Source organism: Ixodes scapularis, unplaced genomic scaffold, assembly GCF_016920785.2.
Source record: "Ixodes scapularis isolate PalLabHiFi unplaced genomic scaffold, ASM1692078v2 PGA_scaffold3__209_contigs__length_174095766, whole genome shotgun sequence".
Lineage (NCBI taxonomy): Eukaryota > Metazoa > Arthropoda > Arachnida > Ixodida > Ixodidae > Ixodes > Ixodes scapularis.
Window position 1 is genome coordinate 35,792,833 of NW_024609868.1, and position 15,998 is coordinate 35,808,830.

At 46.1% G+C, this 15,998-nt stretch overlaps 1 protein-coding gene across 1 annotated transcript; it reads right to left on the reverse strand.

Annotated features, from left to right (window-relative positions):
* Window positions 1–5,632: 5,632 nt before the first annotated feature.
* On the reverse strand, window positions 5,633–11,788 carry LOC121837048. Its single transcript, XM_042292375.1, has 3 exons — window positions 11,134–11,788; window positions 7,545–7,546; window positions 5,633–6,143 (listed from the first exon to the last, which is right to left on the reverse strand). The coding sequence occupies exons 1-3, from the start codon at window positions 11,782–11,784 to the stop codon at window positions 5,633–5,635; spliced, it is 1,164 nt and encodes a 387-aa protein (XP_042148309.1). The 5' UTR covers window positions 11,785–11,788.
* Between the last annotated feature and the right edge of the window lie 4,210 nt (window positions 11,789–15,998).

Consider the following 15,998-nt stretch of genomic DNA (forward strand, 5'->3'; position numbering starts at 1 on the left):
AGTAAATGCAAGATTCAATAATAAGCTCGATTTACACCTAAGCAGTTCTTATGAGTTGTGAATGCGAAAGCATGCAAGCCGCTCGATCTCTCCTTTTTTCACCTGCTGCGTACTTTTCGTCACCGGTCAGCGCGCGTGCTCCCCTGGAGACTTAGGACGCTCCGTGTTAACGGCGCGCTGACGGACACGCAGCGCCATGGGCGATGCGTGTCCGAGCGGCCAGGGAAACTGACTAGCGCAGCGGCCAATGGGAGCCCCGTCGACGCGAGCCAGCCAATGGAACCGAAGGCGATCGCGGAAACTAGGTGCCGTTTTCGCGCTTCAAACTCATGACGTCAGCTCGCTCCATGGGACAGTTAATGCTTTCGCATTAAAAAAGCCAAGAACATATAGAAATAAAAGTAATTACGCATCAGGGAAGAAATTCAGCAATTTTTGTGTGAACACCTCTACAGAAGAAACACCAGAAAATACTCTGTCAGGCAACATATTCCAATCTTCTACAGTTTTCACGAGAAAAGAGCAGAGTACTTCTGAATGTTGATGTTTGGGATGTACAACTTGACCAAAAATTCATTATTTAAGCGCCGAAATCGTCTTCCAGGTGGTCTTATGTAATCATGTGTGTCAACGTTGAAACAAATTAGTCGAGCTTTTTTACGTTTTCTTGCTTAAAGGTGTAAAATAAACGCTTTATATGCGTATAGCGTTCTTTTATTTGGTTATTCTACTGTTTATTTAATTACCCAATTGTTTTTTCTTTACTTTTGTATAATTTGCACTTGCTTTTTGCGTGTATACTTATTTTTTCCTCGTGCTTAGTGTTTATATATCATCATCATCATCATCATTTATTTTCCTTGAGGGCCCCAGGGGGCATTATACAATGGAGTGAACACAATAAAAACATCAACAAAAATAGTTACTAAAAAACACGCTGTAACCTATACATGTATTTCAGAAAGAAAGAGGTTAACGGCTGCAGCAAACTTGTTAGTGTCAGTCATGTTTACAATGAGGTCAGGTAATGAGTTCCAATCGTCAATAGCAGATGGTAAAGTCGACATTTTATAAGAGACAGATGACGAAGTAATTGAGCGCAGTTTACATGAGTGGTCAAAACGAGGGAAGACACGGTAAGGAGGTGATAGTAGAGAATATTTTAGATGGTTGTTGTGGTAAAAGGTTTTGTGAAGAAGGGTGAGACCAGACTTGTACGTAATCCGTTACAAGTAACGAAATTACTTGTAATCCCTTACATTTATCAGTAATTTTGGAACGGAATAATTACATATTTTCTAGAGTAATTTTCAAGTAATTCCCTTACATTTTTTACGTAACGGATTCCTTGTAATCCGTTAAATTTTTTTTTTCTCACAATCAACCCCTTCCCCCCCATTCTAAATAAAGTTTTTTATTTATTTTCTTTTTTTTTTGTAAAGTCGAGCGCAGTGACACTGTCACGCGAATCGACCAGCGCAAAGGGAGGCTTTGGCACTCTTCAGTTCCGCAAACCTTTTCTTGCAACACCAAGCCCCTGAATCTTACTTTTTTTTCATCACTGTCAAAAAATCCAAAAAAACAATTCTACAAAAAAAAAAAGCGGGGGGGGGGGGGGGGCAAGTTTTTTTCGTTTTTTTTTTAGTCCCTTTGTTTTTTTCTTTGCGATCGAAGACGGGGAGAGGAGGACACCAGGTGATTGTGCGCATCTTCGAGAAGCTCGAGGCGAGGCCTTAAGTGCACTGAAAAGAATTAACAATGTCCTTCTCGGTTATAGTCACTACGACCATTTTCATAACGTCACAACACGAGACAACGCTCCGCCTACCCTACCCTTTTTGTGAGTCAGCTTTTTGCGAGCACTTAGAAAATGGTAATAGTCTTCCTTTCTTCTTCTTCCTGTTTTGCCCCAGCAGGACGCATCTTATCTTAAGCAGATATTTTTACAAATAAAACATAATGGTGGCTGACGTAGACTTGATATTCTGGGCTTGAGGAGAAAGTAAATTCGTGAGTGGGGGCCATAGCGCGGCTTACTTGGTACTCTACCCTTTGCTGCCCGTGGCATCAGCGGACGACTATCTGGAGAACACCGGAGTAAACTGCAGTCGGTTCGTGCTCCGTGCGTTTTAGAACGACACCAAGAAAGGTACACGTGGCAAACGTGCGTTTACACTTCCTTGTTTAACCGACGTTCTAATTAATTGTTGTTATGAGTGTCCTTTTTCTTTTATTACTTATATTTATATCCTGGAAACTTTTTTTCATTCACCAACGTCTAAAGTGAGGCTCGAACTGTTCAGAAACAAAAGGAAGAAGAATATCGAGCCAAACCTTATTTATTTTTTAATTATCACCTTACTGTTCCAACTATGTTTTGCTATTGATGATTTTTACAGCTTCGCGATTTAGACAATGGAGAATTCTAGTAGATCGGTCCGATGGCTCCGATAACGATATTCGATACTTCGCCGCCGTCTTTGTGTATGCATCATATTGTTATCGGGTACCGTTATCGGAGGTATCGGAAGGATCTACTAAATCTCTCGAATAGCAGGCAACGGCTGTAACGACGAAGCTTTGCTCTACATTCGAGGTAAATAGTACTTCCCTTGCGTCGCTGAAAAAGCTCAATGCAGAGCATGAAGCATTCGGGAGGAACAATGTGGCACTCCCATCAAGTGCCTCAGCTCAAATGGCGTTTAGCGTAGCAGTCGACATATTGAGTAAGAAATAACGCAAAGTGTCTGACAAGACTTTCGAGAGCCGGCTGTTGCTCAAAATACTCAAGGTCATTAAATGGAACAGGTGGCAACAATAATAACTTGAATAACCCTCTTCCCTTTGTTTCTTAGTTGAGGACAATAATGTTAAAAGTAACGCCACGAAAGTAACGGATTACTTTTCGGGGTAACGGTCAGTTACTTTCATGGGAGGGTAATTGTAATTGTAATAAATTACAATTTAGCCTCGAGTAATTGTAAATGTAATTCCTTACTATTTTTCAGTAACGTGTACAAGTCTGGGTGAGACGTGACACCCTTCGATGTAAAGAAAGTAAGTCAAGGTTAGCTGATTTGCGTAATCCTGATATGCTAGTGTATGGGGAGTAGTCAGAGTAAATAAAACGAAGACCTCTGTTTTGAACGGATTCAAGGTTATTAGTTAGATATGATTGCCATGGTGACCATATGGATGAAGCAAATTCAAGTTTAGATCTGACCAAGGTCGTATAAGCTAGTAGTTTTACTGAAGGTGTAGCTAGTCTGAGGTTACGGCGAAGAAATCCGAGAGTACGGTTAGCATCGGCAGTGACAGCATTTATGTGAGTAGTCCATGACAGATCAGAGGTCAGGTGAACGCCTAGGTATTTATATGAGGAACAGGTGGCTACTGGGATAGTGGAAAGGTGATAAGAAAAGGATGAAACATGTGAACTGCGGGTGAATGATAGAGATTTACATTTATTAAAGTTTAAAGTCATTTGCCATTTGTGGCACCACTGAGTTATAAGTGCGAGGTCATTCTGCAAAATTTGATTATCGTGGTTTGAATTGATAGGTTTATAAATTACACAGTCGTCGGCGAACAGACGTATTGAAGAGGAGATGTCGAGGTAGAGATCATTAATGTATATTAAAAATAGAAGGGGGCCAAGAACGGTTCCCTGGGGGACGCCGGAGGTTACAGTGCAGGTGGTAGATTTGGTGTTGTTAATAGATGAGTACTGGGTGCGATTTGTGAGGAATTCGGAGACCCATTTGACGACTGAGGGATGGATATTAATATTTCTAAGTTTCAGTAAGAGACGTTGATGAGGGACCCTGTCAAATGCCTTGGAGAAATCAATAAATATGGCGTCAGTTTGCTTATTAGAATCAAAGTTTGAGTAAACGTCAGTAAGAAAAGCTGTTAGTTGCGTTTCGCATGAGTATGACTTGCGAAAGCCGTGCTGATGCTCGAAAAGAAGGCTGTGGGAGTCTAGAAAGTTTATTATGTTAGAATAGAGTATATGCTCTAAGAGTTTAGACGACACACTGGTGAGCGAGATGGGGCGATAGTTGTTGATTACTTGGCGATCACCTGCTTTGTAAACGGGGATGACGTTAGCGATTTTCCAATCGCAAGGAATTTCAGAAAGTTGAAGAGACTGCGAGAAAATGTCGCAGAGGAAAGTTGAAGAGACGTGTTTAGTATTTATTAATATTTTCGAGTTTATTTGGTCGTCGCCAGAGCTAGAAGACACCTTCAGCTGATCAATGGCCTTTAGTACACCCGAGTGGTCGATCATGATAGGATTCATAGGAGGATGAATGGGTTGGCACAAGTTGGGCATACTTGACAAGTCTTCATTGGTAAAGATCGAGCTAAAAAAGTTGTTAGTTTCAAGAGCACTATGTTCGTCAGAAAGTGGAAGGCCGTACTCGTCAACGAATTGTAATGGAAGAGAGAGTGCTGGGTTAATTACTTTCCAAAACTTTTTAGGTTTATTGGTTAAAATGTTGGGGAGGTCATGAGTATAAAATTTGGATTTGGCATCATGAATCGCGGATTTGTAGGCCCTAGCGCATTCGTGATAGGCGTTCCAAGATGCGTTAGTGTTATGAGCCTTTGCCCTCGTATAAGCTCTTTTTTTCCTGTTGGAGTGACAATGAACTGTTTTATCGTACCAAGGGTTAGTGTTATCGGATATAATTCGAGAGAGTGGAACGAAACGTTTGATTAGGGATGTTAGTCTATCTTTGAAAAGAATCCAGTTTTCATTGACCGTCCTTTCTGCGAAGTTGACTGAGAATATGTGATACAATTCTTCGAGGTTGGTGTTGATAGATGCGTAGTCGGCTCTCGCGTAATCGTGAATGAATTTGCAATAACGTGATTTCTTAGGAGTAGTGATGGAGAATGTTAGCTCAATGACGAGATGGTCGCTAATGCTGGGTAAGTATGTGACGTTGCTGAAGAGCGAAAGGTCATTGCTTAAACATAGGTCGAGTACGTTGCTGCAGCGATTGGTAATTCTAGTGGGTTGAGTAATAACATTAGATAGGCTAAAATCTAAACAAAGGTCAATAAACTCTTGAGAAAATGCACAGCTAGAACAAATAGTAGACCAGTCAATATTTGGGTAATTGAAATCACCAAAAAGGGTAACTAAAGCGTTAGGATATTTACATACGAGTTCAGAAAGGCATTTATACAGCTCAATAACAAAATCTCTTTTATTGTCCGGCGGCCTGTAACACACACCCATTATTACGGAAGGCGTTGTGCAAAGATACACCCAAACAACTTCTAGGTCAGTGGTAAGCGGTATTAGCCGTGATGGTATATGGTCTTTTATGGCCAAAAGTACGCCCCCTCCTTTTCTAGTTTTTCTATCAGACCTATACACTCGAAAGTTTAGGTGCGAGGGAAATAGCTCAACGTCAGATATATCAGGGCTTAGCCACGTCTCTGTAAGTACAACAAAAGCGGCATTACACGCTTCGATTACTGAAATTATTTCGTCTCTCTTTGGTATTAGGCTTCTAACGTTAGTAAATAGGATAGAATGACTTGAAGATTTGTTAGTGATAACATGGTGCTTTGCCGGTCGACTCCTAGAGGGCGACGAGAAGAAGCGCTGGCGTGGCTATGTGTCTTTTTCTTTAACGGCGCCAAGAGCGGCATCGAATACGTAGCACTTATCATTTATAAAAAGTTTATCATGACGCAGTCTGTAGGGGGTGCCTATTGGCCTTGCAAAATCAACGTGACGGCGTGCGAGCCGGACAGAAATTGGGAAGTCTTCGCTGATGGCTACGCGAGTTCCTTTAAGCTTGTGGACTGATGAAAGAACGCTATCTTTATCTTTAAACGAAGAAAACTTTACTATTATTGGGCGACATTTCTGAGGGTCGAATGCTCCTAGGCGATGCGCCCTTTCAATCCTAGATGATTCAACTTGCACGTTTAGTTTTTCGGAGCACAAGCTAGTGACCAAGCACTCTGACTGAGCCCACGTTTTCTTGTCTGCGTCGGTGATGCCAAAAAATAAAAGATTACAGCGACGGGATCTGCCCTCTGCATCATCGCAACGTGTTTTTAGCTGAGATAGTTCGTTTAAAGCTGCAGTAAGCTGGGGTTCAGTAGTCGCGGCGCTACTAGTATCTTTTGTAATTCTCCGGTGCTGTGGGGTCAAACAAGCCTTGAACGCCTTTGGACCTCACTAGATCCGCGCTTACATGGATGGTGTCGGCCGGCTCCGGGTCAGAACCTGCCGATGGGAACGAGACGACAGGCAACCGATCTCGACGGTGATGAGGGCAGATCTGAGGCGAGCGCCTCGAGCAGATTTATTTTTCATATTTTTGGTGGCCGAATCATGTCTTGCCGCCACGCGGCCCGTGGTTTTATACAACACGTGACACGTGCAATCGGCGCATTGTAGGTGGTGCCATCTCTGAATGAAGGACGGCCGTAAACATAATCGCTACATTCTCCTACCCTTATGAAAAAAAAAGAAACGTAAAAGGAAGACAACATATCTACAGAATCGTAGTAACAAAAATACCTGCACATAGTATATAAAAAAATAATTTTTTTAGCCCCTCCATAAAAAAAAAAAAATAAAAACAGTGCAGCGGTAACAGAGACAATTCCAACTGTTGAAAACCGACACACTTAGTAAATTGTCTATGATACACTAGACAAAAAAAAAAAAAAACAGGCATTGTTGCTACATTAAGCTGGGCACAACACTGTTCAGTTCAGGCACAACCGCGTGGAAAGTCCCATTACAGTGCAAAATAGTTCAGTTCGTGAGAGGTGACATTTAAAAAAAATCAGAAAAAGTCGCTTCAGTTCATTGCACATGATAATTGCCAGATGAAGAAAACAGATTACTGTTTCTATAAAATGAAAGCACGTAGTCCTTCAGTCGCTGTGGAAGTCTTCTTTCACGTACTGGCCGACTGTAGAGTTGAGTTGGCGTGGTCACGGTTGCTTCCGGGACGCAGGGGTGAGTACTGCTACCGTTCACGCTCTCTTCAAGGGGAGGTATGGAGGAAGGTGTTCCCGGATTAGATACAGCGGGGCTGCTGGTCGGCATCGGGATGAACGGTTGAAGAGGATCTTAAACCTCGAGACTTGGGAACACAGAGTTAGACGAAGGCACCTGCGGGGATGGACCTGGCACAGCAGGTTCAGAGCTGCAACTAGCTCTACTTGTAGCTGGACTGCAGACAGGATCGGGTGGAGCCGTGACAGTAGGGTTACTTAACGGAGAATGGTGTCTTATCGGAGCAGGTTCGTTTTCATCTTCATCATCCCAGAAAAGATCTGCATCCTGCTGCTCTGGTGGAATGAACGCTCTTGTCAATTTGTCGGCGCTCCATATTCGCCCGTCAGCAAATTTATAAGTGGCCGGGCCCACTTGAGTTTGAATAATTTGTGGCGTTGAATACTTAGTTTGTAATTTATTCTTGTGTTGTGGTCGATAAATCCGGACTGCTTGGCCAGCGACGAACCTCGGCCACCGAACAGCCTTTCGAGAGTCCGAGTACGACTTCATGTTCTGTTGGTAACTACGCACTCTCGCATGAAGATCAGTCCGGCTTGACGAGACAGCCGGAGCTTCGGGGGTCGACATCCCTTGAATGTCTAACTTGGACCTATGGGTCCGTCCATGAAGCAGTAGGGAAGGTGCTTGGCCTGTTGCCGAGTGGGGAGTTCGTCGGTAAGCTTCCAGGTAGTCCCGGACAGCATCCGGCAGAGGGCGTCCTTGTACGGCGGCTAAATCCGAAGTGCATGCGAAACTAGAAATAAAACAGCGCGGAGTAGGTAGACTGGCTTTGGGGGCGCATTGCAAAACGCCAAACCAGGGAGTACAAGGAGACATGGGATGGGCATCATTTGAGAGCAGGGAAGCGGTGAGCAAGGTAGAATTTGAGGATAGGTTGAGGCTAATGGATGGGGAGCAATGGGCACGAAAGGTTTTCAGCTATTTATACATGAGGAGCGTAGACACAAAGTGGAGACAGCGCACTAGGAAATTAAGAGGAAGGTTTTTGGGCTATAGCGAAGATACGGAAGAGCAAGTCTCAGTTAAGAAGAAAGTTAAGGCCACAGAAAGAGATCGGTGGCTAGAGGGAATGCAGACAAAGACTGCTCTGGAAAGCTATAGATTAAACAAAAGAGTTATTGCCAAAGAAAGCATTTATGACAATTCTAGGGGAAGCTCATTGCTGTTTGAGGCAAGAACGGGTGTTCTGCGAACCAGAACATACAGAGTGAAGTACCAGGAAATTGATACAGTGTGCACTGCTTGTGGAGAGGAGGACGAGACGGCTGAGCACTTGATACTCTACTGCAAAGGGCTTCACCCTATGCCTACCGAAGACAACATAGATTTAATAAAGTCATTGGGTTTTAGAGACAGCGAAGGGAGAGTGGATTTCAAGACATTACCAAGCAAAGATTAAGTGAATGGTGGCAGAAATCGAGAGAAAACTAGGTATTTTCTTAATCACTGATGGCAAGGGGGTTTCATAGCCTCACTTTCTTTGCACTGCGGAGTGAATATAGATTTCACATTTAAATATTCTAAGCTTAAATGGTAAAACAAAATGGCTAGGTGGCGTAAGCTACCGCCCGATCCAAAGGGCTCAGCCGTATTCATCCATCCATCCATCCATCCATAGCTGAAGACATGACTTTAATACGCGATTACACCTTTCCACTTGGCCATTTGCTTGAGGGTGATATAAAGATGTTTTGGAATGCTTAATTCCATGCTGGTGTAGAAATTCTTGAAACTCGTGTGAAACAAACTGGACGCCGTTGTCCGAAACTATTTCGCAAGGAAGACCCTCGCGGGCAAAGACAGTTTGCAGGAAGTTAATAACAGTTGTTGAAGTTACTGATGCCACCGGTTGCACTTCCGGCCATTTTGAGTGATAATCTATTAGTACGAGAAAGAAACGTTGACTCGGAGGTGCGTGTTCAACCGGTCCCACAATATCCAACCCCAGCTTTTCCCATGGTTGTTTGGGAAGCTCAACTGGTTGCAATGGTGCAGGTGCTCTCTTTGCAGTTTTGTCAGTTGAGTTACATACTGTACAATGTTGAATCCGTTCTTTGATTTCCTGAGACATTCGGGGCCACCAGTACTTGTCTCGGATGATGGTCGTTGTCCGGGAAATACCTTGATGCGTCTCGTGGCCCAGTTGGACGATGCGGTCACGTAACTGTTCAGGTACCACAATCTTTTCCCCTTGGAAAAGGATCCCGTTATGTAAGGACAGTTGATCTCTTACATTGAAGTAAGGTCTCAGGTCGGTCAGGGCGAAGCTATCATCCGGCCATGATGAAAGGGTATATCGAATCACACGAGGAAGGACAACATCTGTGGTGGTAGCTTCTTGAAAATCCGTTAGTGTCAAAGGAAGCATAATAAGGGAAACTACGTCCTCTTCGAACTGCGTACCGTTTTCTGTGAAGATGCTGAAGATGCTGAACGGCCACAACGGCGGAGACGTGTCGTCTGCGACGTTGTCTTGGAGCGTGGGGCTTCTGAACGGCGCCCACAAGTACCTCACAGCTGAGACGTTTGGGTTCAAGGTGAATGCCAATGGGGCGGCCCTGAAGAAGAAGCAGCTGTGGACCCTGGAGCCCTGCTGCGTGCCGGCGAGGACCAGGCCGCGGTGCGCCTGCGCTCCCACCTGGGACGCTACCTGGCGGTGGTTGGCGACTCCTACAAACAGCGGCGAAGTGGCCCATCTTCAAGCAACGGAAGCACTGAGCGTGGAGTGCCGGACAGACGTCACGCGCACGGTTGCGACGTCCACAAAACCAGCAGAGGTCGGGGCCGCCTGCTCGCTCGCCCATTCGTGAAGGAGGAACGTCACGACGCTGTTGAGGACCCACTCGCGCTTGCGGCCGCGGTACATGGTTGACTGCTGGAGGGCAGGGAGTCATCCGGGACGTCCTTGGTGTTGGCGTGTACTGACGATAGGGCCAGGTAGAAAAACCTGGGTGGCCATCTTGGTTGAGTACCTGGGATGCCAGTCGCCTTTTACCATCTTGATATCCCCGTCTTGGTGCGTGCGCCTGTTCGAAAAGGGGTTGCTCATGTACTGGACTTCACCGGAGCTTGAAGATGTCCCCGATACCGACGTCTGGCGTTGGTGAAATTGTTCGGAGGTCCGAGCCAGTTGCTCGAATTGTAGAGCGAGCTGTACTGCCCGGTTAAGTGTAGGTACCGCAGTGCCAACGCACTCACGTAGGATACGGTCCTGAACTCGTCTGGAATCGAGGCCCTCAAGGAACACGTCGCACAGATGTTCGTCTACTGCAGCACCATATGCACAAAAAGAACCCTGATGTCTTAGAGCAGCCAGAAATTCTGAAACTGTCTCTCCAGGCAGCTGAGTCCGAGAGCGCAGTTTCTTGCGCTCCAAAGCAACACATCCCGAAAATTCAAAGTGTTTTTCGAGCGCGGCTAAAAACGCTTCAAACTCGTTCAGATGCTCCGTGGCCGGCACGGTGTTCAGCTGAAAAGCAGAGACAATGCGCTGCCCTTCTACTCCCAACATCGAAAAAAGGACATGCTTCTTCTGAGCCGGCGGAACGTCGTGGATACCGGTAGCATGGAGGTACGAAAGAAAGGCCTCCTTCCACGCCGGCCAGGCCTGTACAGGTGTGCCGGGAACGGCCAAGAAGACTGGAGGTGGAGGAATCGCCGCCGCGATATTAGTCAATGCTGATTGAGCCATTGTCAAGTAGGCTTAGATGGGCATGTGCATTCTAATATCCCATCCTCGTCGCCATTTTGTAATTCTCCGGTACTGTGGGGTCAAACAAGCCTTGAACGCCTTTGGACCTCACTAGATCCGCGCTTACATGGCTGGTGTCGGCCGGCTCCGGGGCAGAACCTGCCGATGGGAACGAGACGACAGGCAACCGATCTCGACGGTGACGAGGGCAGATCTGAGGCGAGCGCCTCGAGCAGATTTATTTTTCATATTTTTGGTGGCCGAATCATGTCTTGCCGCCACGCGGCCCGTGGTTTTATACAACACATGACACGTGCAATCGGCGCATTGTAGGTGGTGCCATCTCTGAATGAAGGACGGCCGTAAACATAATCACTACAGTATCCTTTTGCTTTAGTGCGTCGAGTTCACTCGCGAGTTTGTTAAGTCGCTCTTCAAGTGTTGAAACTGTCTGTTCACTTTGTTTTTGTTTTTCTTTTAGAAGGTTTACTTCTTGTTGAAGTATAGCATGACTGTTTCTAAGTTTATCGACTGTTTCTTGTAAGCTAAGTAATTGTTCTTCTTGGAGTTTTGTTATGGGACCTGGGTTCCGCTCAACATCACCAGACAACAACAACAGCAGAACTCTAAAAGACTCAATACAAGCTTCGCAGCATGGAAGCATAACAAGACAAACATTGTCTGATTTAAAACAATGGCAAGGTTTTTGTTTACTAACCTGCGGGAGAACGAAAAACATGAGCAACTTGATGGCTGCAGAGCCTCCATGCCCACTGGCGCGCTGTCGCAAGGGGAGCTCCTTTATAGCTGCCGCTGTCGATGTCCCTGCTGATGACGTGGTGTGAACGAGGTTCTCGATGAACTTGATACCAGGACAGGACGGTGCTGTCGACCAGTGATTGGCAGGTTGAAGATTGTCGTCCGGATGCCGGGAGAAAACCGCGCCGTCATCGTGACTCCAGTTAGTTGGGGACCCACGCGCCGACACGCTCAGGAACTGCAGGAGGACGAAAAACATGAGCAACTTCATGGCTGCAGAGCCTCCATGCCCACTGGCGCGCTGTCGCAAGGGGAGCTCCTTTATACATAGAGATCATACATACTAACTCTAGAGGAAAAGGTCCGCCATTTTCCCATACATTCTGGCTGCCGCAAGCGGCGGATCATGCAGGCAGACCCTCGGGGTCCCAAACACGGTTACATCATCACAGCAGTTACGTGAACTTCGACAATCCACGAACTTACCGGTGGAAAGATATTCGCGTTCCTTTCGAAGCTTTCTTTTTGCATAGCGCGCAGATGTACGGCCTCGCGTTAACGCTAAACTAAACCATATACCCGACTTCGCCGGTGCGGCGCGGGTGGGCGCGGTTGAGGAATACGAAACTGCGCAACCACCAGATTTCCGGGATTTCGACAGAAGGGAAGTTAATGCAGCGTAATGACTTTATTGCTTTTTATAAGCGTTAGAATAGCTCAGAATTTAGTTTACAACGTTAAATTATCACTGTTTATATTGCTGAGAGTTTTCACTCTTCGCGTTTACCATGGCAACGTTGCTTTCTTTCTCTCGTGTTCTGTCGCTCTCTTTTGCGATCGTTCACTCGGGACCCCGGGTGTCGGCGCACAGGATTTGCCACTCCTCCTCACCCACCTTTACCCCCCTGCCTTTATGCCTTTATAGCTGCCGCTGTCGATGTCCCTGCTGATGACGTGGTGTGAATGAGGTTCTCGATGAACTTGATACCAGGACAGGACAGTGCTGTCGACCAGTGATTGGCAGGTTGAAGATTGTCTTCCGGATGCCGGAAGAAAACCGCGCCGTCATCGTGACTCCAGTTAGTAGGGGACCCACGCGCCGACACGCTCAGGAACTGCGGGAGGACGAAAAACATGAGCAACTTCATGGCTGCAGAGCCTCCATGCCCACTCTTTATCTATCTTTAAAGTTATCTAGTTTTGCGTTGTTGTTTTTTCACACTGCATTTTATCTTGCTAACGTAAGGAGGCAGAGACATCGTCAAGTTGCTACAGCGGTTTTTTTTGTGTCCCTTACTCCGTTGGAGAAAGTTTCTCTACCTCCTCCTCCTTCTTCTTTTTTTCTTCACTTTCTTCCTGTGCTTCTTCTTATTATTATATTTAAATGACCATTTAAATAATCTTGCTTTTAATCTCCATCCTGGTTCAAATAAGCAGCCTCACTTTCTTTCACACAGCTTGGACACAACCGTTTTACTTTTTAAGGCGAAAGCCTTACTGGTCCCATTGAGGGAAAAAGTTGGAGTAAATGGTCATAAAAACGCGATTGCGCGGCACGCGACGCTCAATCGTATGCTCAAGGACGAAGCAATCCTTGGCGTCGTCCTTGTGGTCGTCCTAGACCTCTAGGACGACCTCACTCGTCATAATACGTGAAATACAAGCGGCGTAGCCGGCGTTGTTTTTCCATAAAAGTGTCCATAAAACTACGCTATCAAGCGCTATCAGCGTGATGTCATCAAGTATCATAAAGATCATCAGCGTGACGTCACTGCCGGGGTGCCGTGTGCAAATGATGCACTTTGAACTTCATCTTGCTCGTTGTCTGCTTCGTGCGATACACTGTTAGGCGACTACGTCTTCATCGACGGCCTCGACATCGGCAGCAGCGTCTACATCTACGGCGGCTTCCGCAGACAAACGTGACCGCCCACGCAAATACGCCTAAGCCTCCTTAAGGGTCCTCCTCCAGGCGTCGTTCTCAGCGTCGTCCTAGACGTCGTCCTTAAGGTAGCTAGAGGTCGTCTTAGAAGTCGTCCTAGAAGTTGTCCTAGACGTCGTGCTTGACTGGCTTTCGCCTTCCTACACGTAAGCAGTCTTAAGTGTACTCGCTATTTTACGTAGATAGAGGAACGATGTCCTCGGTATAAAAAATGAAAAATCGCGTTTACTTAGCAGAGATGTACAACGCTAACCGCCGCCTCGATCGTCTTAATCTCCTCCGTCCTCGCGCCTCTTTTTCCGGCCTTCCTCGTCCTTCGTCGCGCGCACATTCCTCCTCTTCCTCTACAATATTCAACACACTCCGGGGCCCGAAGTGGGAAATTTTAAGGGGGTACAAACGCTGCACAGGTCTGACAATTTCAGTCCCTTTTGGTATTGTAAAAGCTTGGTCTGCTAGGCAAGTTGGTAATGGACATTCATATTAAAAATGGCGCAAAAAAGACGGGACAAAAAGACGAAGAAGCACACAGGACAAGCGCTTGTCCTGTGTGCTTCTTCGTCGTTTTGTCCCGTCTTTTGTGCGCTATTTTTAATGTAAATGCCCTTTTGGCAGTTTTTACCTTACATGCCGGTACTACACCATCTTTGCCTTGAATGCGTCCCATAATGACCCCAGTCTTCCAGAACAGTTTTTGCACACTATCATCATGAATTATTACTACATCACCTATTTTTATGTTATGGGTGCGCTGCACCTTTCGGGAGTGAAAACGGCGGAGCACAAGTAGGTATTCATGCTGCCATCGTTTCATACGCTGTCGGTGAACCCAAAGACTGAGGATTTCTAGCTGAGCCTTTGACTCATCTGAAGCCTGTGTAGGAGATAGAATACAACATCCTAAGGAAAAACGAGAAGGAGTCAATACGTCTGGCTCATTGGAACTGAAATAAATGAAAGTGTTCGGTCATGTATTCACAACCGCTTCGGTTTCAGACAGCAAGGTGCCCAGCTATTGTAGATCGAAAGACCCCTTCCCCAACAATTTGTGAAGGCACGTCTTCACAATCCCAATGAGCCTTTCCTAGAAACGGCCCCACCCACGGCGCTCTTTCTGCGATAAATCGCCACGTTTTTCACTTCATCTTCTCTCAGAAACTGGTGCATTGCAGCTAGTTCTCTTGACGCTCTTTTAGAAGTTGCAGCGTTATCCAAGTACACAACTCGCACGGTGCCACGCCTGGCGCAGAATCTTCTAAAAGCCACAAGGAAAAAGTCTGCCGTAAGGTCTACAACAAGCTCAAGATGAATGGCTCTAACGACAGAACAAGCGAATAACACAAAGTACGCTTTCACTACGCTACAGTTTTTAACGAAAAGGGGTCCGGCAAAGTCTACTCTCGTAATTTCGAAAAGACGAGAGCTTAATACTTGGTCACTTGGAAGGGGAGCCATCGGCGCACTTGCCGCTTTAAGGCGGAACCGGGCACAAAGTAGTCACTTTCCAGTAACCCGTTAAACAGCCTGCCGTGCACGCGTGACCAAAAACGTTGCGCGCAGTTCAGTTGAGGTGTCACCAATTTTCCGTGGAGCACCACTCTGTGAGCATGTAGAACCATCAGTCATGTCACAGAGTGTTCGCCTGGAAGTAGTACGGGGCTTTCTCGTTGTAGGACACCACCGCGTTTTGGAGGCGGTTCCTAATTCGGGCGAGTCCTTCGTCCGCAATAAAAGAATGGAGGTAACGTATTGGCGAAGTATTTTCCAGGTTTTCTCCTTTTATTAGTTGTGGCATTTCATTTACAAATGCTTCTAGCTGTACTTGACGTAACCAGGCGTTTTCGGCTGCTCGAAGTTCCTCGCCCGTAAGTGTACCTTCACGACGAGTCGTCGGTGAACGGCAGTTGTCTGTGAAACGCTTTATCCAATCTGTCACTCTTGTCATCTTGGTCCTAGTGCTGTACTTGTCAGGGCTGAAAATCGGCTCATTTGCTACGCTCATGAGAACTGGAACCTCACGTTTCAATTTTAATATCGCATTATTATCCACGTCTGTAGACTCGACGACTGCAGTTATCCCAGGCCAGGATTCCTGTGTGATTGATAGCCATCCAGGTCCTCTCCACCAGAGGTCATTAGTTAAAAGGTCCTTTGCAGAGGGTCCTCTAGTCAAGAGATCCGCTGGGTCCTCATTTCCAGGGCAAGGGTTTCAGTGGGATGAATCCGTTTCTGTCTGTATTTCTGTCACTCTGTTAGAAACAAACTGTTTTTACTTGGCTGCAGAATCTCGGATCCAACATAGAGTGACAGTTGAGTTGGTCCACAAGGAGTCAATCATGTTCCAATGCTTGTTTGCCAGCGTCTCTTTTAAGAACTTCATTAAACGAGTGGCCAGAACTGCCGCGACTAGTTCCAAGCGAGGAAGGGTTCTTTGCTTTGTACATCAGATGATAGAAGCTACCCAACAATTTGAGAGCAAGTGCTGGACGCTCACATTTCCGGTTGCATCCCTGATCCTGATTCCTGATGTAGGCCGCTGCGCC